Genomic DNA, 24,770 nt, shown 5'->3' with positions numbered 1-24,770 from the left:
AGTTACCGTTAAAGTTCTTTGGCCATGCTTCATAGTTTCTGTTCATATTTGTGGATATGAAGTAGCACTGCAAGAGAAGCATTACCATAGAGTTCTACAAAACCGTGTTTGAAGAACTTGTGGTTCCTCTAAATTTAGTGACATTTGTTTTCTGTCATAGTATTGAAATGACTCTGAATTACCCTGGAATTCTGTGGACAAGCTTAATCCACATGGTTAAGGAACATAGAAAATCTTCACAGTTGGAAAGAGCTCGTTTGCGTTCCCTTCTGTATTGACCTGTAATTACACCATGAAAGCCTTCCAGAATTTCCTTCAAACCATTTATAACACTACAAAGAGTTTTAACACTGCTAGATGATAGCAGAACAACTGACACATCAATAGTTCTGGTTGCAAACCAGAGGAAGCATTTGACTTCTTCCAAGGAGTCTTCACTCTGTATAAGCTTTTCCTGTAGCAGAAATCCTTGATTACAGATACCTCTCAACTATACAAAATACAATTTACAAGCCACAGCCCCCAAAATTAAGGCTAGTCATCACCTCTGGGATTAGTCATACCATTTAACAACTTTGGTATTTTTTTATATATGTAAAAAAAATTATATATAGCAGCTCTTAGCATTTGACTCAGTACTGCATGCTTTACATAGTCAGCAGTACTCTTTAAGTATTGCAGTGAGATTTCTCTTTCCAGGTTAAAGCCTTAGTACTTCCTCAGGCTATTTTGTTTTTCTGGATGATCTGAACAACAGCAGCGTGTCTGCAATCAAACTCCCTGCTTCAAACTGCAGTTCCGATACATCCATAATGCTTTTTCCAAAAATACCCACTTATGGTGGAGCTACTGCAACAATCTCAAACCATTTAAAAACATGTACATGCATGTGTAACAAAAACTTTCATATATTAAAGCTGGAAATGTGCACCAGTCAAACGCTACCTTAGGTTACCTATATGTGATTAAGTTACTGGTGACCCATGTGAACGCACCACAGACGGAGGATGCTCTGAGCCTCCAGCAAAACAGAGGAAAAGATGTTTGATTGTCATACTAGGAGCTACAGTAACTGCTGGGCTGAGGAACTTGGCTGATACAAGTTGGAATTCTACTGAGCAGAAAGCTCTTGTAGAGTCCTAGATGTAGGTTTTACAGCTGCTACTCCACACAGGATTCTTGTGGCCACTGTGAGCTGAGAGATCTGGGGTTTGCAGTTTGCAAAAAAGGAGTCTGCTGGATAAGAGTCTAAATGTTTCATAGCAGAAGATGCTAAACTCTTATATAATGTCTAACTAAAGTATACACAAAGACAATTTAAATAATGATTTTATCTTGATCTAGCTGCCTACTGGCAGTCTAAGGATAACAAGTCCAAACAAGCAAAGCAAACAGAAATACCCATAGCTCCTTTAACCAAAAGGGAGACATGTTCTCTAAAAGATTTAGTCATGCAAGAAACCTGTGTAAAAACAGGCCAAACAGACTGAGTAAAAATACCAGCCTAAATCCACTTCCTTTTGTGATTGTAGCAGGAATCTCTTAAGAGTGTATTCACACCTAAGTTTATCCCAAAGCCTACCTAGAAATAGACCACATAGGAAATTCAGATCCATCCATGGCACAAATTTGCAAAGCTCATATACAGAAGGGTGTTTCTTGTCCTTGGCTTTGGTTTAGAAACCACTGTATCTTATGCTCTCACTCAGTGACCAGTAAATGCTGCATAATGAAAAGGTTGGGAACATCGTTGTTTGTTATACCTCAGCACTCTCTTCCATACCTTGGCACTCTCCTCACAGTTCTACGATCATCAAAGAGAACTGATGCAATAAGAGAGCAAAGTTGCGAAATCACCTATATCCAGACCTCTCGAGGGTTTATATGTGGGTACCCAAATGAAAAAAATCATTTGAATAACATCAGCCTTACAGCGAAGACAACAACATGTGCCTTTAGGGCGACTTCTAGCACAGTACTGAAAAATTTCAATTTAATAAATGCAGTAGCTTTTCACCTTGTTTCAGGATGATGCCTTTGTATACAATTCAGTTAATGAAACACGGTGACTAAAGCATGCCTCACAGGAATACAGATAGCGGATGGCAAAGGTAAAAAGCAATATCAAGGCTCTTTAACGCATCACCTTTCAGTTTTCCGGGCTGAGGCTGCACCTCGGCAGCAGCTCAGGTGCTCTACCGAGTGGGAGCTGCCACACCACGCCACGGGCATTGTAACGTGTTGACAGAAAGAACGTAAATGAGTTGACAGAAAGAACCTTATTACTTGTTTATAATTTAAATACATCTTGAGGCAGGTTATGAGATGACAGGAATAAGTCATAATCCACCTTCCTTCCTTCCCCTTTGTGCCCTGGCGCTCCGTCCAGCACTGGGCTGCCAGGGGATTTGTTTTTTGGGGGGCTGATGCTGGGCATCATCCCTTCGCCCTGCATTTCGGAGAGGGGTGAGGGTGCTGGGAACTCAGCAGGATTAAGCCCTTCACCTCATGCAATCCTATGACTCTGATGGAGCTCACACACGGATTTGTTCTGTAACACATAACAAACAACTTCATTTTACTTGAAGGGAGGGAGATGAGCACTTTGAACAAATGAGGCACTAAATCAGGGCAGCCAACTGCTTTATCCCAAGATCTATTTATCTATATCATCTTTTATATTCCCAGCTTTTCCTCCTCATCTATCTATCCATGTCACTCTCTCTGTATATATCTTTCTTACTTGAATCTCTTTCCGTCTACCTGTCTGTTAATCTACTTATTTTGATGGCTGTCATCAGAATAGCATCTATTATGGTGTTTTAACTATGTTCACAGAATCACAGAATGTCAGGGATTGGAAGGGACCTGGAAAGCTCATCCAGTGCAATCCCCCCATGGAGCAGGAACACCCAGATGAGGTTACACAGGAAGGTGTCCAGGCGGGTTTGAATGTCTGCAGAGAAGGAGACTCCACAACCCCCCCAGGCAGCCCATTCCAGGGTTCTGTTACCCTCACTGTGAAGAAGTTTCTTCTCAAATTTAAGTGGAACCTCCTGTGTGCCAGTTTGAGCCCATTACCCCTTGTCTTTCCACTGGTTGTCACCGAGAAGAGCCTGGCTCCATCCTTGTGACACTCACCCTTTACATATTTATAACCATTAATGAGGTCACTCCTCAGTCTCCTCCACACTAAAGAGCCCCAGCTCCCTCAGCCTTCACCATCTTCGTTTCCCTTGCGCTGGACTCTCTCCAGCAGTTCCTTGTCCTTCTGGAAATGATGTTGGCAAAGGACACATTGCAATTCCCTTGGTGAAATCAGGAAATCAGGCCCTGGTTTAGCTCGGCAGAAAGCAAAGGAAAACAGCAGCTGGGCGGCAGGTTTTACTGTTCAGCGGGCAGAGCCCGGAGCGGGGATTTGAAGGCTGCAGGGAAAGCGCCGGGGGCGCTGCTGAGGTGCCGCCGCCTCAGGGCGGTGACCGCCCTGCCCCCGAGGGAGCGGCTGGGCCGGGCCAGGGGGCGGGCCGGCGCGGGAAGGGGAGGCACGCTCGGTACTGCCCGGCACAGCACGGACTGGTTCTCTGTCCGCGGTCATGTCGGGCTCGGAGCAGCAGCGCTCGGCAGGTGGGTAGGGGGGTCGGTAATGGCGGCCGCGCGGTCGGAGGGGGCGGCGGTTGTTGGCCCCCGGCCACAGCGGCTTCGGCGCGGCCTGCGGCGGGTACGGTGCCGATCGCCCCGCGGGCTGTGGGAGAGGGCCCTCGGCGGAGTCCCCCATGGCTGGGGGAGCGCTGCCCGGAGGTCGGTCGTGGCCAGCGGGCCCTGTCCTTCCCTTCATGGGAGGAACGGGAGCGGGAAAAAGCGGCCGGCGGGGAGAAGGGCGGCAAACAAGGCGGAAGCAGATTGGCGTGTAAACCCCAGCGGGGAAAGGGCGGTGTTGGCAGCACAGAAAGAGGGGAGCGCACCCTGGAGAGCTGGGGTTCGGGTGCCCAGGAAGAACGGTGATGTGTAACAGGAGGAGAAAGAGAAGAGGGAAGAGGAGAGGAGGGAAGAGGAGGAAAGAGAAGAGAGAAGAGGAAAGGGGAGGAAAGAGAAGAGAGAAGAGGAGAAAAGAGAAGAGCAGAGCAGCAAAAACTCTGTGGGTTTGTTTCCTGGCGGTCCTGTTATTCTTACATATATCTTTAATGCCATTTAGTTACTGGTATTTTCTAAGTGCTGCGTCCTTTAGACCAAGTGATAGACCTTGTTGAGATTAAAATGTATCAGATATCAGCGTAATCCAGTGCATACCTGATTATTTTTTTACCTTTGGAACGATCCATCTTAATGAGATTTAAGACAAAGAAGTAGTCTCGAGTGCAATCCGTTTTTAGAACACGCCTGTGTAAGACAAACAAAGCTTTTCATAAATCATAATTTAAGTAGTGTTTACTTGAATGAAACTGCAGTATGACAGTGGCAATGAAAAACGAATGACTGGGAAATGGCTAAAACAGGATTAAAAGAACAGGAAAAACATCCTTCCCTAGATTCCTTTGGCCCAGGAATTCTGTTCTTCCTGTAGCCACATGACAACATCTTCTGTCTAAAAGTTTGAGGACTTTGTTTTTATGGTCCGTTGCTTTTTGGGGGGGTGGATTACCAGCTTTTCCCCCTTTAGTCGAGGCAAAACCATCAGCCAGATCTCAGGTACACAAGCAAAAATACAGTGTTAATGTAAATATACAGATGCACTTTTAAAGATCTCTAGCTTCCTATTATCTACAGAGTTACAGGACAGATGTTTTCACTCTGTTCTATCCATACTCATTTTTCAGCATTCTGTTGTTAGTCTCACTTACATGTTGTGTTTCAGATAAACTGAAATAGCTCTTTTTTTTTTTTGTGCATTCAGGTAATTGTAAGACTCAGCACCTGAAGGCATGATTGATATTTGCCAGTGGGAAGATTACATGTAAATACTAACACCTAGAAGCACGTGTCTTCCTTTGAGCCACCCCCTCCTGTGCTATGGTGTTCAACATAAAAGCTTCTGAAGCCAAGTCTAGATTTCTGCAAGTTTATTTTAATGGATTTATAAATTTTCTCCTCTATCGGTACATAGCTGTTATGTTTGTTTTGCAAAAGGCTTTAACCAGACGTGAAAAACAGATGTGAAATGGGCATATCATATACACAAAGTAGTTTGTAAAATATATGTGTAAGTTACCTGTCTTCTTTTCTAATTGCAGGTGAAGTCCAGGTGGATAGCAGACCTATATTAACCACCACAGGTACAGTATAGTTTTCATAATGTGGTAGTTAGTGTCCACCAGTAGTAGTAGGAGCTGTGATTTTATAGCCCATTGAGATGTTTATATGACAGGAATAAATATATTGGCCAAACCATCTGCAAGGCTTTAGTTCTGCGTGCTCCCAAGATGTGCATGTTCCCACAATGTTACCTTTATATGCATTCTTTTACTGGAGATATTTATGTCTGTATAGTTTAGCATAAGAAAAGGTGTAAGTCTTGCTTGTTATTAGCTATACATACTGCTGCACTGCCTACTATGACTGATATGCTGCATCCAGCCTCAAAAAGAAGTCTCAGCTTTGCATTTGCAGCATTACTGAAAATAAACACCAGTGTATTTTTAGATTATGTAAAATCATAATGATTGAGTTAGAGACTGTTTAAATAAATACAGCCAGCTAGTTAGTTAAACAAAATCATGATCTCTGAGTATGTCTATATAGATACAGATCCACAGACACATATAAAATACACGTCTTGACCACCTAAAATTCAGACTGTTGGAGAGAAAACTTTAAGTACAGGCTTCAAAAGCTGTGGGTGCAGACAAATGCTAATGAAGCTGTTTAACTGCATGCCTGCTTACCTGATGTGTGAATGAGCTCTTGGTTCATATGAACAGCTAAACTTGAAGGCTGGATGCACAAGTTCAAATTGTTTCTTTTTAATGCATGAACTTTTTGATTTCTCCAACAGATGGAAATCAGAACATCATGGAAGTAGATGCACTTGATACAAGGTAAAATTCTGATGGTAATAACAGAGAGATGGCCCATGGCGCTGAGGTTGGTGCAGGGTTTTCCAATTTTTGTTAAGAACGTGACCGGATTATTTAACTCAACTCCACCCACTCACAGAACACATTTCTAGTTTTAGCTATACCAGGTGTGGAACCACCCTTCTTATCACAAAGGCATGCAGAAGAGACTCTTAGGAGTGGACTCCTTCTGTGTTAGGCAATGTGCAGAGACTGGCAAAAATACCATCACAATCTAAGAGACAATTGGGCAGACTAAGTGACAGAGTGTAGCACACCAATCTCTTCCTTTAGGAGTGAAGAAACCACAGCATAGTGATTCCATGAATTTTCCTACTCCACTTTACAATGTCATCCAGCCCTGGAAAAGGTAAAATACCTGCCTGATAACTTCCTTTGCCTTACCCACTCAGTGAATACAGGTGAGCAGAGGAAGAACTATTTAAGGAACTATCCTTTAATGGTCATTCAAAGGATCCAGGGACCCAACTATCCAAAAACCCTACTAGCCCTACATCTAGCTGAATCTCAAGGAAGACAAATTACTAAAATCTGAATAAACTCTGTTAGTGGCACAGGTGAATTATCATTCATAATTACAGGGCTAAAGTTTATCATCTTTGCATTTTACTGTGTTAAGTAACTCAAATTGGGGAGAGTGTGATAAAGCACTTCACTTAACTTTTCTTACTGGTTATCCAACCATTGTAATGGAAATCTCCAGATTCTGAACAGTCATAAAGAATTCCTGTTGCCTGTTTGAATTCTTATGCAGACATTACCAAAAGATGCTTTATTAGGGGGCTGTTAATAATAAACTGAAGAAGCAGAAATAGTTACAGGTAAGTTGGGTCATTTTGTAGTGAAACAAAAGCATTTGGCTGATGAAACTGTGTTCTTTAAGTAACATTTGCAGGTAAATATCCTAAGCTGTTTCCACCAATTGCACCAGAACTGAACATTCCATAGCAGGAAAAAGCCAGCAACATGCCAAAAATGACAGCTCTGACTAGAGCCAGGCTCTGTACATCTATAGCACTGGCCATGTCTATTGCCAGGGCTGTTGCCAGAAACATTTCAGTTTCTATTCCCTGCACTGATACCTCTCCATGTCAACATTTGGAAATGTCCTTTTGGGTCCAAGGTTACAGTCCATAGCACGCTATCACAGACTTCTATGTTGTGTTTTGCTCATAAAACAATAAAGTTGCTGAATGCTGCTTCATACATTTGGTGCCATGACATGATAGTTTAAAGTACTCTACTTAGAGGCTGTGTTGGTCATTTGTTATGTCCTTCAGAACAACACTGTCTTTCAGTTTTGGGATTTTGTTGGCTGGTTGCTAAAAACTTAGATGAACAGTTGTATTGTCACAGCTTTCATTTTGCTAGGTTAAATAATACAAATTTTTCTCCTTTTGCAAGATGTACTGTGCATACCACCTTATCGCCTGCTAATAGTCTATTGCTTATGATGCAGCACTAGGTTTGGTTAGAAAAACTTAAAGCAAATGTCAGACAGCTACAGTTCCAAATAAGTATATATGCACTATCTAATAATGTTAAAATAATATTTAGCTAAACACATAACCTGGAAAATTAGAGCCAAGTCTAATGTCCAGTTATATGCCTTATTAATGAGACAAGACAAAATACAAATACATTGTAGAGAAACTGTTCAACCTACCTGATAGAGCCTAGTATGGACCCAACACTTGTTTCTACTGAATTGCTTAACATGCCCAAGCTTTTCAAGATGTAGCGATTTAGACTCTGCCTAAAATATTGCACATTCTGAGGTCTTGTCTTGTGAAATTAGATCCTCAAAGTCTCTGGTCAGTTAAAAACTCTCAGCTACCAGGAATATAGGAAGGCAATTCAATTAGCTGTTAACTCATTTATCAAGAACGTTTTCTGTCTCTCTCTGGTAACAGACAAACACTTGATCCTGCAGAGGAATACAAAATGAACCATCAAAGAAGAGGAGTTGCATTAATCTTCAATCACGAGCGCTTTTTTTGGCATTTAATGCTGCCAGACAGACGTGGGACTCTTGCAGACAGAAACAATCTGGAACGCAGGTAAGAAACTTGGTTTCTCTACTCAAGCTAAAAAGCTAAACTTCAGAGGTCACAGTCAAATAAACAGTTACCTAAACCTTACATTTAAGTATAGAACAAAAGCTTTTGCAGATATAAGCACCTATGCAACCCTGGCAAAGAAAGCCATAATAAGAAAAGGTTTGAGGCACATTCCTTTGAGTTACAGAAGCTGCTGGCACAAGTCCTGTGATTTAAATGTGTCCACACCGCTCTTAGGACAAACTCTTTGAAGTAACTTTAGGTATTACACCTGCACTTGACACCAATTTGAGTTGAAAATGAAGTTTAGTAGGTTTTTTCATAAATAATGCATAAATATAAATACTCATTCACTCATAGGGAAATAAACTGAGTTGGTAGCAACTGACATGTAATTTGAGCAAGATTTGTTACTAATACCGATGTGTTTTAACAATAGGTTGACAGACCTTGGATTTGAAGTCAGAGTTCATGATAATCTGAAAGCAGATGAAGTGCTGCAGAAAATTCATGAAGGTAGGAAGCTATATATTGGTTATGTCTAACTAGCTGTAGCAGAATTTCCAGGTATCTTTTCTTCCATTTTGTCTGTTCATCTAACTTAAAATAGTTCTTGTGCACAAGGGAGTTTTTTAATTTAATGACGTACAGGGTTAGATTTCAGATTATTTTATTGCAATGTAAGTGAAGCTTCTGTGGAGAGAGCTAATGAAGTCACTAAGAGCTGAAAGAAAGTACCTGCAGCTGGGAGAAAGTTAATAACATTATTCTGTTTACTTGGAGTGGTCCTTATCTTCAGCCATGTTGAATCATTGAACCTTCAAATCTCTGCAGTATAACACTATCTGAAAATGCATTTCATTTGAAAAAGAACCGATTGGAGATTACATTATATGATACAAATATATAATGTTTTTAAAAGCTGAAGATCACTCTTTAGTCATCTAAACACCACTTGACTATTTCAGCCTCTAAGGATGACCACAGCAATGCTGACTGCTTTGTTTGTGTGTTCCTGAGTCACGGGGAGAACGATCATGTTTATGCGTTTGATGCCCAAATCAAAATTGAGACAATCACAGACATGTTCAGAGGAGACAAGTGCCAGAGTCTGATAGGAAAACCGAAGATATTTATCATTCAGGTAAGATGTCTGTTTCTGAATTCAGTGGAGTGAACACTGACCTATGCTTTCTTTTAATACAGAAGTCAGTTTTCCTTATACAGTCTTGCCAAGAGGGAAAGTTTTTGCATCTTTAGGAAAGAAGGCACAGAAAACTGTTCCTTCAAGGCATTTAAGACAAGGATTCTTTTTTTAAAAAACCCTTATGTACACCTGTGTTAATTATTCTAGCTGTATTTAATATGAAGTAATTAAGCCCATGTCAGATTGACTGTCAGTGTATATTTAATGTACAGTACCACTTTTCTTGAGAAAGCTGTGTACAGCATCAGCTCAGTTCCTGCTGTTCACACCGCACAGGCCTGGGCTGGGCTGAAGAGGCCATCAAACCTCCTTCCCTTCACTGTTTCCTTCCAGGCAAGTCCCTTTACTTGATCCTTACAGAATTTGGTTTTTGTGTGTTTGCGGTTTTTTTTTTTTTGGTGGGTGTTGTGTTTGGTTGGTTTTAGTGTTGATTTTTTGTTTGTTTGCTTATTTTTGTTGTGCTTTGTTTCTTTTTTGTCCACAACCAATATTTTGCATCTCTGTAGAACTTAATCCATTTAAGGTTTTATCACCTTAGAAATACTGCTTGTGCTAAATAAAGCCCATATATAACCACCTGTTTCATTCCGTGGTTCACAGGATAAATGCAAGTTGGAAGGGATTGCAGGAGGTCTCTGGTCCAGCCTCCTGTTCCAAGCAGAGTCATTTATAGGGTCAAGCCGGGTTACACAGGGCTTTATGCCATCTTTATCCAGATTACAATTAGCAAACCTAAATGAGAACCTGGCCTTCAGGGACTGTTAATTGTAGTCGTTTATAGAGTAATTCTAAGAATTACCTTTTCTTCAAATGAAAGCTTCCTTAGGCACAAGGCTGCAGCACATTGTTAATTCACTGGTCATTAGGACTCATTCAACTTCGATTATTTTTTTTTACCAGGCAGCAAAGATGGAAAAAATATTTACATATTTCAATTTCAAGTTATAAGTAGTAGTTAGAAACATTTATAACATGTACTCAACAAAAAACAAATTAACTTAGTTCAGTTCTTTTATGGCACAATTGTTACACCATTTACCTTTGGAAATTGGAGGAAACAGCAAGAGTGGAACTTCATCACTGTAAATTAAAGATTTTCATGTTTCTCTCTTTAGCGATAGTTCTTAAGTAATGCTTCTTACCTATTTTGTATCTTTGAGAGTGCGTTCTTACCTTCTTATCCTCCATGTGTAGCTTTTCTGCAACACTGACAATACTGGGCTCACTTCTTGGCTTCCCATTAAAAATACGCTCCCTCAACTAACACATTTGAGATTGAACTATGAGCTGAAGTGTAAGAGGATATAATGATGGATGTGCTTCAGAGAATTTATTCAACGCTACCTTGACAACAGGTCTGAGGGAAGTGATTCTTCCTCTCTACTCAGCACTGGTGAGGCTGCATCACAAGTACTGTGTCCAGTTCTGGGTTCTCCACTACAGGACAGATACGGACTTTACAGCAGCGAGTCCTGCAAAGGGACTTTTTCACCAGTATTTTAATGGATAGAGAAGTAAATGGGTCGTTTTGAATCCAGACTCATGGTAATGTGGAACACCTACATGAACATAAGTCCTCTTTGGTTAGTGTCAGAAGTATATGAACATAGATAAGCTTGGCAGAGGTTGACAGTGTAACGATACTTCTCACCAACAGGCATGTCGAGGTGATAAACATGATGATCCAGTTATTGTTCCGGATTCAACAGATGGTAGTGATGAATCTACTGCCAATGAGACTGAAGTGGATGCAGCTTGTGCCTATACCCTGCCTGCTGGTGCAGATTTTATCATGTGCTACTCTGTGGCGCAAGGTAAGTTCTAATATTTTACATCTGATGACTGATACTTCACTGTAACAACCTCGAACACTTCTTCATTTTGCAGTCAAAATAACATGTACAGTTCCATGTCATCTGTTTTGCATGTCAGATAAGTGACATATTGTCTGGGAAAGAGCCTCACATGTTAAGGAAAAAGTGAAAATAAACTATCAAGGATGTAGTTAATTTGCCAAGCAGAAACATTCTCATCAATGTTGCTGAGCTGTTTGCTGACAGCAAGCATTCCCCTTTTTTCCAGGACTGTAGGATTCTGGTGGCTTATAAATTTCCCTGCACTGCATGTTTGTCCTCCCCAGTCCTTCATATATCTTGTCCTCAGTCTTGTAATGTGCAGATATGGTCCTGTAGACTCCCAGTCCCTGAACTGTGCTCCTCTTGGCTGAGCACTGTAAGTGATCTCAAAGCCATTTCCCATTTACAATTGCCAGTGAAATTACATAATGGCAAAGTAAGATTTATACCCATCAGTAATCCCTTATGGATGCAGCTAGCAAGCAGTAACTCATGAATATTTTTTAGGTAGCATCACTGTTTACATTTGGATATAATTTTATGTTCCTGTTCTACAACAGGTTACTTTTCTCATCGTGAAACTATAAATGGCTCTTGGTACATTCAAGATTTGTGTGAGGCACTCAGGAAGCACGGCTCTTCCTTGGAGTTCACAGAACTTCTTACTGTCGTTAACAGGAAAGTATCTTGTCGCAAAGTGGATAACTCCAAAGATATTAGAGCTATAGGAAAAAAACAGATTCCTTGTTTTGCCTCAATGTTAACGAAAAAATTGTATTTTCATCCCAAATCTAAGTAGATTGTTACTTAACAATGACCATTAACTAATAACCACTGCAGAAATGAAAAACACACCCTCTTACTTCAGGAGGCTAATGTTCTACAAGATTGTTTGCAAAAGCACTGGGATCAAATTTAATCATTTGTATACACAACAGTTTTAAAATCTTAAAGAAATTTTAAAGCTAGTATTACAGATCTGTTCATCTCAGGGAATTTGGGAAGCTGACTGTACAAAATAATTGAGAGGTGCTCAGATTTTATTATAATTGATACTCTACTTTCTTTTTCTTCAAAGTTTTTTTCCTGATTGCTGTCTAACTATGGCATATCTAACTATTTCCAAAACATTTCAAATGTTGCATTAGATTAGTTTTTCTTGCTCCAAGAGCAGAGTTTTCAGGGAGTATATAGGGAATTTTTTAAGTCTCTGGACAGCAGTATCTACCTTCCAATTTTTGTGGGGTTATTGAGCTTTGTAGACATTTTTTAATTTTCTCTCAACACTAAAAAGGGACTTAATTCCTTGAATACAATTGTAGCATTAATATAGATAAAGACCTTCTTGCTTGCACATCATTTACGTTTGGGGCACAACTGAAGCTTGCTGGTGCTTTACATCCTCAGGAAAAAAGCAAGCGGTTGTGAAATAATTGAGACCACGCACAGCTTGCTGAGCGTGACTTTGGGAAGCTCACCTTGTACACATCTGTAAAGCTAAAGCAAATCATTTCAAGGTTCCAGGCTCACTTAACAACTGCTGGACATCTCTAGGCAGCTCTGAAAAACACAACATATGCAAAGCTTCATACTTGAGGCCTTGGTGTTGGATCAGCCTCTTCCTCCCCTTGGCACCCATGGAGATGAGCCATACACAATCACTGTGTTCATAAAAGTGACAGTGCTTTTGTCACCACAGGACTTTTCACCATAGGATTGTTACTACTGCAGCATCAGTAATTTCCATTATACTTACTGGAAGCAAATATTTCTTTTATTATTTTTTACATTATCAGTACATATGCTTAACTCTGGGGGACAACGGAGAACTCGAGCCGAGAAAAGTGTCTTAATCCACCTTCCTGGGTATAAAATTTACTGGCTCTGCTCTAGTAAAGTCTTTCTATGTACTATGTTCTTAGTCATAGGTTTTAAATATTACTATGGATACTATAAAGCTTTGTATAAATCATGTACGTTTGGATGTTTTGATAAATTCTTTCAATAAAATACAACAGTGAAATAAATGATTTTATAGTAAATGAGTTTGGTATGTCTCTCTTTTCCAGCAAAATTTACTGAAAAAGCTTAATTGTGATGCAAGCCTAACCTCCAACAACTGTGTTACACCAGCAGAGTCGATGCACAGAGCTAGGGAAAAGGAAACAGTAATTTCAGGAAAATAAATCCTGAATACTCAATGCAGAAGTTAATTATTCTGTGAGGTACTGCTGTGCTATAGGAACTGGTACTGAAAAGACAGCCCTTGTTCTATAAAACACCCCTGTCATTTTACCAGCAGGCAGAATGCCTCCAATCATGGGATTTGACAAATACCTTGCAGAACTTTGCTTCAGCAGCTTCATTATAAGGTTAAGAAAAAAAGAAACACAAACAAAAAACCCAACCAACCAACCAAACACACCAAAAAACCCTCACAAACAGAACCAAACACAACAACAAACAAACGAAAACTAAACCCACCACCACAAATCCAAACCATCAAGTGACCAAACAATTTTTATAGATATTTATTGCAACTTTCAAAACTATAGTGGTCCAAAATATCCAGTTTCTATAGAGTAACTAAATATGCATTATCAGCTTTGACAGGGCAATTTCAATATATACAAAACCAAGGTCAGTCCTTGTCACTGATTTCCTGGATGGGAAGCCTCAGGTGCAGAGGTTGGCGCAGACGCTTCAGGGATTCTTCTGCCTGCCAGGGCAAGAAAGAGTGAGAGTTCATCCTTCTGCAGCCTCCGTTTTCTCCTCTTTCACCCATCCAGTACCGTACCTTTCTCAGAATGCATTGCCCTTACACAAGAAACCAAACTGATCCATGGAGGATGCTGAACATTTACAGACCTGCTCAGGTCATTCAGTCCATCTCTGGACAGAAGCGTGTGCTCTGCCCATCCACCACTTGCCCTTATGCCAAATGTGGCTCATGAAACAATATCCTGAACCACCGGTCTTGAATTAAAATTAGGGGTTGTGTCAGTTTTCTTTTACAAGACATTGAACACAGGGGCTGGTGATGGGATGGGGGAGTAAGACCTGAGGGGTGAGAGATCTGCTACATTTTTTCATGAAGATCACATTCTCCCAGGTGCTTCCAGCACCTTTTCCATCCAGTCACACACATTCTGTAAATCTAAGCCTTTTACCTAAGGAATAGGATTAAGGTGTCAAATGCTGAACTCTGCAAGACAGTCTCCTTCCAAGGAAGGGGGAGATTGTGTTACCATAGCAGTGCAGCAAACACCCAGTCTCCAAAAGCTATGCAGTTATTCTATTAAAATGGCCAAAAGTGCAACATAGTAGAGTATGCAAAAAAAAGGACATGTAAGGCTGATAAACTGACTTTAAAAATAAATTAAATTCATGAAAGTCTCCTTTTCTGATGATCTGCTAAAGTAGTTTATGTCAGTGGCAAACATTGATCATTTGAACAGCTTAAAGTGGCTGATAAGCAATGCACTATATTGAATGTAACTAGCAAACCTTGAGGTCTAGCTGGGAGTTTACTGAAAAAGCCTTAACCCCAAGGATACTTCATTATTTAAGGACTATATTCAAATACCTCTGCTAGGTCTTCTTTGAGCTTGTTATATTGTTCCACATTAAAATGCTGCTTTTTGGACTTCTGATAGAAGTAATGGAGAAACTGCCTGTCTGTAGCATCAGGGTAAATGTAGTCCTGGTGAAGAAAGCAGGGAACATATTTGGGGTTAGCAAGAAAACTGGGTAGAGGTCAGAAGATTATATGTACAAATGAGTTTTCAATAGAAATTCAGACATTTTCAGGAAGATTTCTCTAGTTCCACACACATATATGTTCTGTTAAGAGGCTACATATGAAGTTATGCCCTTTACAGGTCATAGGGGATGTTTAGACATATGGCAGGAATCATTTCTATCACATCTAAATGAATTTTCAGTCATCATAAAGACATAGTGTGATCTTCACGACTGGAGCCAGCTGAGTCCACAGATGCTACTTCAAGGAGTCTGAGAAAGTTCAGCTACTGTTTCTCAAAAGACTTATTTGAAAGTCTCAAGCAAAGGTGCCAGCAGCTGTTCAAAAAAGCCAACTAGTAATCTCTCTATTTACTCATATAGAAAAGGTAGGAATGCCTTAGCCATTCTTCAAAATCAGTGAGGAGTACAAGTCACATTTGAAGCCAGCTGTTCATAAAAACAGACACGTCTCCCCTTGTCACTACTGGAATCTGACATCTCACGAGGTCTATAGATACATCGGTATTATGGAAGGAAACGCTGATTACTCTTCCATATACCTCCATAACAAGAAGATTTTTGCATTGCAGAAAGTTTGACATCAGGATGTTCACTTTGGGAGTAAAGTATTGAGCTAAAAAAAGGAAAAAGAATCATTCCTCAGAGTCTTACAGGATTCCAGGACAAGTGTGTATTGTGCAGCTCAATTAAGACCTATTTTTTTGTTACTCAGCAAACTTCTTTCTTCTAAACAATGCCTGTTTCCTGCCACATTTCAGCTGTCCTAGATTTACCTCTGTTCATTCAAAGTCAAGGAAAAGCAGTCTCATTGTGAAGAACAATGCAACAACATTCTTTCAGGCACTAAATTAGGTACATTTCAGCAATGCAACTGTCATGTTTCCCAACAGTTTGGCACCCTGCACTGTTTATACATAAACTCCAGCAAACAAAACTACTGGGCAGTGATTCATTTCCTGGCCCACAGTGAGGCAGCGTTTCCAAACTGGCACAGCACTACTAGTTGTTCTCTCTTTACAGCAATGAGCAAGGTACTGTTTGCTATTCAAATTGATCTACAAAAATCTAAAATAAGAGGCTTCTTTCATTGCTTTTTATTCTGTAGCTTATGAAATCTTGCAGATAGCAGTTATGCTCAGCAGCTGGTCTGCAGTTCATGTTTAACAGTATCTGGCTTGACTTGTGTAACCTGATGTTCGTATTCAGCCCCATTAGGGATCAAAGAAGTCCCCGTCGGATGGCAAGGCTACTTACTGAATTGTATTTTCATCAGAGCACAAACATCGTGATTGTCAGAGTCAGTTCTCCTCCTCTACAATACTCCAGACATTTACAAAATGAGGACTTACCCGTTTGGTAAGAACAAAGTAGGCGTAGAAAGCCATGGCACTCCCATAAGTGACAAAGTATGTGACCGGCTCCATGATGTCCCAGGAGTAGACCCACCAAGTGAGCCATGCCAGCGCTCCTCCTTGTGTTGACATCAGAGCTAAGCCCACCCACAGAAGCCTGGAGGTTTTTGCATCTGCACTGTCTGTGATTCTGGCTTTCATCTAAGGAAAAGAAAAACCAGAAACCTGTTCAAGCAAACATGAGTGAAACTGATGAGCAGCTCCTCAACTATGTTTTCTCCTGCTGGGCTACATAATTTTTCAGGATCTTTCACCGACTCCTCTTACCAGCTTACCCTGTGGAGAAAGAAAAGGACTGAAACTCAAAGGCAACCAGATCTGGCTGTTGTGCCCCAAGAAACCCTGATTTTCATCTCCTCTTCCCACTACCAGGGATTTATACCTACCGGGACTTCCATTTACCATTCAAGGCAGCTCTGGTTAACACTGAGGTTGGACCTCACAAAGCACATCTGAAGCCAAGAAAAAGTCTGTCCACTTCGTCAGGCTCTTTCTGCCTTCCTCCCGTCATGCTGGGTTAGCTTAGCCTGCCCTAGAGCAACATTCATACCTTCCCTTCTCAGATTATGGCAACCATTAGCCCAAACAATCTGCCTTGTTGATACAGAAAACCCTGGCCTAAACCACAGATTATTGCTACCTCACTATGGGTTATTTGCGTAATGGGTATTCAGAACTCATAGAGCGACACGTGACTAAATGGACTTTCAAGCCCAATACTAACAAAGCTGAGACTTGCTCATGACAGCTTTCTCCAAATGTTGTGCTTTGTGCATGTGCATAACAGGAGGGAAAAAGAACTGAATGGAAAAGAATATGAATTATATTTGAATTGACCCTGTGTACATAACATACAAACCAGACACACCATAGCCATCCATGCTGATATTTTTCTATTACTGGAGTCACTCTGGATAAAAGGAAATGCTTTTGAGTATTTAAATAAAGAAAGTGACACCACTTTCCAACCTGTTCAAGAGGCAGCAGCTCTTCTTTCAGATGGTCCAGTTTCTGCAGCAATTCTCTCTCTTTCCTAATCTGGTGTTCTTCTAAATGTAGAGCCACAAACAGTCTGTGAACCAAGGATTTGATATCTTCCATTTCTGTAGCATGCTCACTACTCAGCTTATCTGAAAAGAAAATGTTTGTCATATAAAATATTTCAAGAAACCACCTTTACTCATTCTCTCCCCACCTCCAGCCCCCAAAAGCAGGACCATCCGATGGTTTAAGAAAAAAAAGATAAATTCCTTTCCCCAGACAGGTTCCAGGTTTCTGAGACTTCCCACGCATTTCACTGGGTGAACTGAAATAATCAAGAGTTATTAAGTGACACTCTTACCTTTTACAGGAGGCGACACACTGTATGCTGTGTTGTTGATAACGAGTTTAAAGTCATTCATCAGTAAGACCTCCATCAAGGTTGCATCAGAGACCTTGCTACCATCTGCAGAAGAAAGATTTAAGCTCTAAATCGTTTATCATAAGGAATCTTATACATCAGCTGATATCCCTATGGAAAAAATCTAGAGTTCTTTATTAATAAAGTTTGGAAGGAAACTGCACTTTTAGTAAACGTGGTAACTGATACTAAACAGTAAGGAGGAACACATCAAGGCAGAGTCTACGCCTGAACGCTTTCTCTAGCAGTGTCATTTGGGCTTGCCAACACTGTGAGCAGACTTGCATCTTGTGTTATGATCATGACAAGAATTGGCCTATTGGGAAGGGGAGGGCAGAAGAAAAAGAAGCCTTGCACAAAACAGAAACAAATTGCTACATAAAAATCTGCATTTTTGTTTCTCCATCCTCACACAAGTTTGCATCTTCACCAGGTCGAAGGGTTTAGGGGAAATTAAAAGAATTTCAAAGACCTCATCTTCAGTTATAGATTTATGTCTTTAAACAAGTTCCTCTGATCAAAAGGAGCAATTCTGGCTAGTAGTGGTGTTCAGGTTTTTACTAATGGTACTTGAATCACTCTGTTTCGACATCAGTTGTGACTGGCAGAAGTAGACAGCTAGACCGTCCAGTACAAGGCAGACCAGGAACTGCAGAGGCATTAGTCTAAAAATCTCTGAAGAAACCTTTTGTACCTTTTTTTTTGTTTTAATTAAAGCAAAAAATAATCCCATGCATGCTGTCCCACCAGCAACACTGAGAACAGGATGAGGAAAAAAGATCATATCTGTTTTCATTTACTTAAAACCAGGGGCAAGAGGGTAACTGTGACATTCAATCAAAGCTGGTTGTAGAAGATTTTATCCTGATTTTATATTTGTTTCTTCTTTTCAATCCCTCTTTTAACATTTTCTTTGCCAAAGGCCCTTTCACCCAACAGGCAGTGTCTGTGTCTGCATTCCTTAGACAAGATTTGCCCCTGGTAGATGAACCACAGCTTCAATACATGAGAAGACTCATCCAAAAGCACGGACGCACTGCAGTCCTTCCCAGGACACTCTCAACACAAGCTCAGCACTCTGGGGGCACTTCTGAATTCTTGAGCAACAGGAGAAATAGCTGCACCCAAATGAGAAATGGACCCCTTCCTATTTTACATTCAGTACACAAAGGCACGTGTAAACTAAGGGCTCTGCTGAAATTTAAGAGATCTGTTTTGTCCCATCTCTGGTTTTTGTTTCCCTGTTTAATGGGGTCTGAAGTTTGTAAATAACCTCTTTTCTTTAGTATATTGCTATTCTTCCTGCCTGACAGCTTTCATATTTCCTCTTCATTTCACCGTCCAGCACACCCCACTGCAGCCAGGAGCCAAAGGAACACGTCACATCCCACAGGGAGCTGAAGGCACAGAAAACGAGCTCCCAGAGTCATTAGCAGCAACGTGTCGTGGTGGATTCCCTGGAGCTCTCACCAGCCCAAGTCCAGCAGATCCCAGAGTCACCCAGTAAAACCATGGGGTTCAGGTGACACAAGACCCCCCCCCATGAACCCCTGGCACCACACATCATTGCAGCTGGACATCACTGTGGTACAAGGAGGGGTTAAAGCCACGGAGCAGCTGTTTGACCCGGTCTTCATTTCCAACACATAAAAAGGGGCGTCCATCCGCTAAGGGGTGGGCAGCGGTGGAAAACAGCATCTTTACTCCTGAGATTAGCAATGATCGGGCTACAAAATATGAAGATTTTTGTATGTTAATATTTGTCACAGCGCCCCGGGCTCCTCCATCTGTCCCCACTACACAAAGGCACCATAGATAACCCCACACCTGTGATTATTTACTCGCTGGAACTCTGTTCTCAGGTCTCATCTGCTGAGACGACCCAACTCCGCCAGCTAACGCAGCACTCTGTGTGGGTGGCAAAGCAAACCTGGAAGGCTACCACTTCCAATCCACTCTATTATTATTTAATTTTCTTTTTTTATTATTTTTTTAATAGTGTAATAGGACATCGAAGCTCATTTGCATGTAAATTATTAAGGCGACATTTATGAAGTGACCTTTAAGCAAAAGACGCTTCTCAAAAGAAGTGCTGGACGGGGTCTTTGTTCTGGATGTCATACAACACCAGTTTATTAACCTTTTAGAAAATTCCCCAGAGGCTTTCAGCAAAAGGCTACTTTCCTTCCTATACCAAAGCACAGGAGTTCAAATGTGGACCAAGGGCCATTTTTTGTCTACAGATGTTTTGCAGGAAAATCAAATCTACAGAAAATGAAAGGGAGTTGTCATACACAGCACTAATCCTTTCATTTAATAGCTAAATGACGCAGAAGAAGAGTCTGCACTAAATCAAGGCTTCATAATTTTTCTTTAATAATAACTGTTTAAATTCAACTTTCAGTATTTGACCGATAGTTTCTCTTTACAGTATCAGTTTCCTAATAAATTAAACATCCTAGCTGTTCTTTACCATTATGATTGCCTGGCACTTGAAAAATATAAAGCAGAGAACTGTAACAGTCACTGTTTTAATCAAAGCAGAGTGTTTCTATTCCAAAGCCGGGGTGGGGTATGTTAAACAGATAAGACAAATGAGGTGAAACCAGCCCAAATTCCTTTCCACTTCAGAATCTGCTTCTCAGCCCTGCCAAAAATGATGGATTTGTAGGTTTCTAACAGAAATTATCTTGTGCTTCCCAATGTCTCTGCACAGAGAGCAGCACCCAGGGGTTAACTGATGGCTGGCAGAGGCCTCACCCATGTAAGGAATCCTTTCTAGTGAAAACTTGAATGTTAAGGGGAAGGACACCTTCTGGCAACAATGACTTGGCACAGTGCCTTCTGAACATGCCACAGTCTTTGACAAAATCATCTTTTTCAACAGAATTTTTTACCTTTGCTACCTGGCAGACACAGTATAAATAAATAATTCAATAAACCAAACAAACCCACGAACACCGTAATTCATTTTCATACAAAGCTCATTCACACACTGGGATCCACACAGATCACACCTCCATTGCCGTAGGGGATATAAATATATGGTGTTTTCCTGGTTTACTAAATGTGCTTTTAAAGGCAACTAAAGCAGCCTCTCCTAGATCTGTGGCTTTCTGATCTTCTAGGAGCATCAATCTATTTTTGGTGCCTTTAAGAGTCCCTGCAGCCCTCAGCAATATTAACCAGGAAGAAAGGGAACATTATGAATGCACCCAGTTATGACGGAGAGAAGAAGCAACAGAACATATGAACACATGAGAACAGCAAACAGAACCTGAGAAATTACCTGAAGGTTTGGGAAAATGAGATAACAGTATGCTACAAAAAGAAAAACAACATCAATGCGAACATTATCAGTACAGCTTTTTCCTTTCAGACCAAGAGTCCCAAAGAACTATAAGCTGAATAAATTAAACATCCACAACACCTCAAAAACTTGCCCCTTATCATTGCATACATTATGTCATTGCTTAACTCTTTGTAAGTTTTACATATGAGTTTAAGTTTGTAGTAAGGCAAACAGATTCTTCCAGCTCCAGGTAACACAGAACAACTGGCAGACATGACATTCAAGAGCCCAACTGGTTGTCTTTAAGGAAGATCATAGAGAACAAGGAAAGAAAAAGGTATCAATCAAACCAGAAGAGAGACACTTATTTAAAGAGAACATTACGAAGAGAAGGTACCTGAAAAAGATCTTAGAGGACACTACTGGGATACAGGGATGGTAACAGTAATATGCCCAATTCTGCAATCAGCTTTTCCAAGAGGACTCAAATCTGAAACACCAATAAACCCAGAAGCATTCAAGAGCTGCCCCAATAGCAACAATGCTAAACCTGGTGGTGGACTGAACGCATGCTGCAGAAGAGAAATACAGCCCATTTGAAAAATAATGTATTTATTTTTTTAGGAACAACAGAAATGCAAGATACCTGTTGCAAAGACTTCTGCCCTCTCGATTCCTTTGTCTTCTCTCTGCACACCCTGCAGGAATGCCCCTACGGTGGTGAGCATTGGCTTAACGGGGAACCGACAGCGCTCACTTCTTGTGGGCAGCGTAAGAGTTATCACAGGAAGACCATGTCTGTAATTAATAGTTACTTCTGCAAGGGGAGGGGAAAAAAAAGGGAAAAAGTCATTTTGTAAGTTGTAGTTTAATTTTAAAACACAGGATGAATAAAGAAAACCACACAATACATTCTAGATTTAATGAAGATAGTACATCTACTTCCGGGACATATGTCTGTCTGTCTGTCTGTCTGTCTATCTATCTATCTATCTAACTATCACAGAATCACATAGAATCATAGAATGTCAGGGACTGGAAGTGACCTCAAAAGCTCACCCAGTCCAATCCCCCTGCCGGAGCAGGAACACCCAGATGAGGTGACACAGGAAGGTGTCCAGGTGGGTTCTGAATGTCTGCAGAGTAGGAGACTCCACAACCTCCCTGGGCAGCCTGTTCCAGTGTCTGTCACCCTCACTGAGAAGTTTCTTCTCAAATTCAAGTGGAACCTCTTGTGTTACAGTTTGTATCCATTGCCCCTTGTCCTATCATTGGTTGTCACTGAGAAGAGCCTGGCTCCATCCTCATGACACTCACCCTTTATATATCTGTAAAATTAGTGAGGTCACCCCTCAGTCTCCTCTTCTCCAAGCTAAAGAGCCCCAGCTCCCTCAGCCTTTCCTCATAAGGGAGGTGCTCCATTCCATCATCTCTGTTGCTCTGCGCTGGACTCTCTCCAGCAGTTCCCTTTCCTGCTGGAACTGAGGGTCCCAGAACTGGACACAATATTCCAGGTGTGGTTCCACCAGGCAGAGTAGAGGGGCAGGAGAACCCCTCTGACCTACTGACCACCTCCCTTCTAATACACTCCAAGTACCATTGGCCTTCTTGCCCACAAGGGCACAGTGCTGGCTCATGGTCATCCTGTTGTCCACCAGGTCCCCCAGGTCCCTTTCCCCTACACTGCTCTCTAATAGGTCATTCCCCAGCTTATACTGGAACCTGGGGTTGTTCCTGTCCAGATGTAAGACTCTACACTTGCCCTTGTTATATTTCATTAAATTTGTTCTATTTCATTAAATTTTTCCCCGCCCAGCTCCCCAGCCTGTCTAGGTCTCGCTGGATGGCAGCACAGCCTTCTGCCATGTCAGCTACTCCTCCCAGTATGTTATGTTATGTATATAACATGCAACTAATGTCATCTCGCCCTACCCCCACAAAACAGATGAAAAGGTGGCTGGCTTTGGTGGGAGGGGGCAGCCCGCTGGGCACACTTACCGTCAGACGGCACCAAGGTGCTAGGAGGTGCTGCTCCTTCCAGGCCCCCGCAAGCTCCGGCATGTCCCCCCAGTCGCACCTGCAGCAGGGACACAGGGAGCTGGCTTTAGGAAGGTTAGCACACAAGATTCACCTGCTCAAAAGCAGTGACCAGCCTCTCGGGGTGACCCGCTTCTGTGTGATGTGACAGCAGAGGTGTCCATCTGAAGAAAAACCCCCTCGCTTCACAATTTCTGTGTAAAAGACAGAACCATCCTCATAGGAAGCACAAACATTGCCAAAGGTATTAAGGTATTATTGCCCATGGTCGAACTTTCTGTCTGGCGTGGTTTAAATAACTCAAGGAAAAAGCAGAAGGGGAAGGAAAGAAGGGGAGAAACATGCAATGTTTCTCAAGTGCTTCATGCAATTCTTACAATAAGCCCTCTCCTCTACCCCAAAAAATAGCTGCTTGCAAGATGTCTACATCGTGATGCCTGAAGGCAGAAGCGTTCTGCAGCAGTACAGTCTCCTCAGTGGAACTTGAAGCAGCAGGCATGGTTTCAGCAAAGTCTTTTCCTGCTGAATCATAAACAGCCTGGCACTCCTAATCTCAAATAAAATACGTGACTGAGGTCCTTCCCCTTTGCTTCACAATTACATGCCATATACCAAAAGTGAACTATGGACATTCGCGGTGTTAAAAGACAATAACAACAATGCAGCTTACCAAAGCATGGAAGATTTTTTTATTTTAATCTTTAAAAATATGAATGGCTGTTTCAACTCCAGCAGAGATGCCGCTGCAACTAATAGCACCACCAGCATCTGGCACCACATTGAAAGAGGTGCACCCAGATGTAGTAAGTATCCCCTACACCCTGGGACAGATGGTTTTGAACCGGCACGTTTGTCCCTTCCAGCGACACTGTAAGAATGATCAACATGCTTCAACACAGCCATATCAAAACAGAGAAGACAAACTGCTCTGATTAGACCCGTGCATGTGAAGTGGTCCAGGGCACTGTGGAAGATGTGACTATCCTGACACAAAAATCTTCTGCTTCTAGAGCTAGTCCCCCTGCACCAGCAGAGGAACAATTTTTATTGCAGTGACTCCCACCAAGCAGGCATTACTGCCATAAACTAAGCGTAACAGGCAGAAATAGGAAGAGAAATCACATCCCTAGCTAAGCTGGCTACAAAAATTGTGTGTGGGCTGGACCAAGGCATGGGGTTTGAAATATGATAGCTGGGGGAAGTGGAAAATGAGGTGGGGAGAGATGCCAAGGGCTGATTTTCCCTCTGGAGAGGTTTATAGCTCATCTTTCTGAAGGCCACAACATTTCAGAGTCTGCAAGTTAATCTCCTTTGACAAGGCAGGACAGGGAAGCTATAACTGCAAGAGGCCTCTGGCCATTCAGTATGCCAAGCACTGCCCACCACCTTCATGAGATCTACTTGTTCTTAAAGAATCACAAGCTTGACTTTTTGGATATGAATCTGATATTAAGTTAAATAATAAATCTGCAAAATTAATCCATGTGTTTCAAAGATGCTCACCCTGCCCTAGCTTTCTACCTGGAACAATCCCTCTTCAGGATTTAAAGAAAATAAATCATTCTGGGAGTTTCCAACACTGACGAAATTGTGTATTACAATCTTCAGGCATCAAGGGAGGTCAGAAACCTCGACTGAATAGCAAAATACCTTAAACACAAGAGAGTT

At 41.4% G+C, this 24,770-nt stretch overlaps 2 protein-coding genes across 2 annotated transcripts in view; one reads left to right on the top strand and one right to left on the bottom strand.

Moving 5' to 3' along the window:
- Positions 1-3,773: 3,773 nt before the first annotated feature.
- Positions 3,774-11,993, top strand: CASP6 (caspase 6; the record flags this gene model as incomplete). The annotated part of the gene is made up of 8 exons (XM_080343336.1): positions 3,774-3,798; positions 5,229-5,270; positions 5,990-6,032; positions 7,985-8,131; positions 8,571-8,647; positions 9,100-9,275; positions 10,996-11,152; positions 11,755-11,993. The coding sequence occupies 8 exons, from the start codon at positions 3,774-3,776 to the stop codon at positions 11,991-11,993; spliced, it is 906 nt and encodes a 301-aa protein (XP_080199462.1).
- Positions 11,994-13,694: 1,701 nt separating this feature from the next.
- Positions 13,695-24,770, bottom strand: part of MCUB (mitochondrial calcium uniporter dominant negative subunit beta) — a 41,737-nt gene continuing 30,661 nt past the window's right edge. Inside the window, exons 2-8 of the mRNA XM_080344154.1 lie at positions 23,064-23,142; positions 21,712-21,882; positions 17,714-17,818; positions 17,341-17,501; positions 16,309-16,512; positions 14,781-14,897; positions 13,695-13,913 (exon numbers count right to left, since the gene is read on the bottom strand). Coding sequence (XP_080200280.1) covers positions 13,836-13,913; positions 14,781-14,897; positions 16,309-16,512; positions 17,341-17,501; positions 17,714-17,818; positions 21,712-21,882; positions 23,064-23,142 — 915 coding nt within the window. The 3' untranslated portion in view covers positions 13,695-13,835. The remainder of the gene's footprint in view (positions 13,914-14,780; positions 14,898-16,308; positions 16,513-17,340; positions 17,502-17,713; positions 17,819-21,711; positions 21,883-23,063; positions 23,143-24,770) is intronic.

This window comes from Nesoenas mayeri (genome assembly GCF_963082525.1).
Source record: "Nesoenas mayeri genome assembly, chromosome: 4".
Lineage (NCBI taxonomy): Eukaryota > Metazoa > Chordata > Aves > Columbiformes > Columbidae > Nesoenas > Nesoenas mayeri.
The sequence above is the reverse complement of the archived record's forward strand: the minus strand, read 5'-3'. Positions and strand labels throughout refer to the sequence as shown.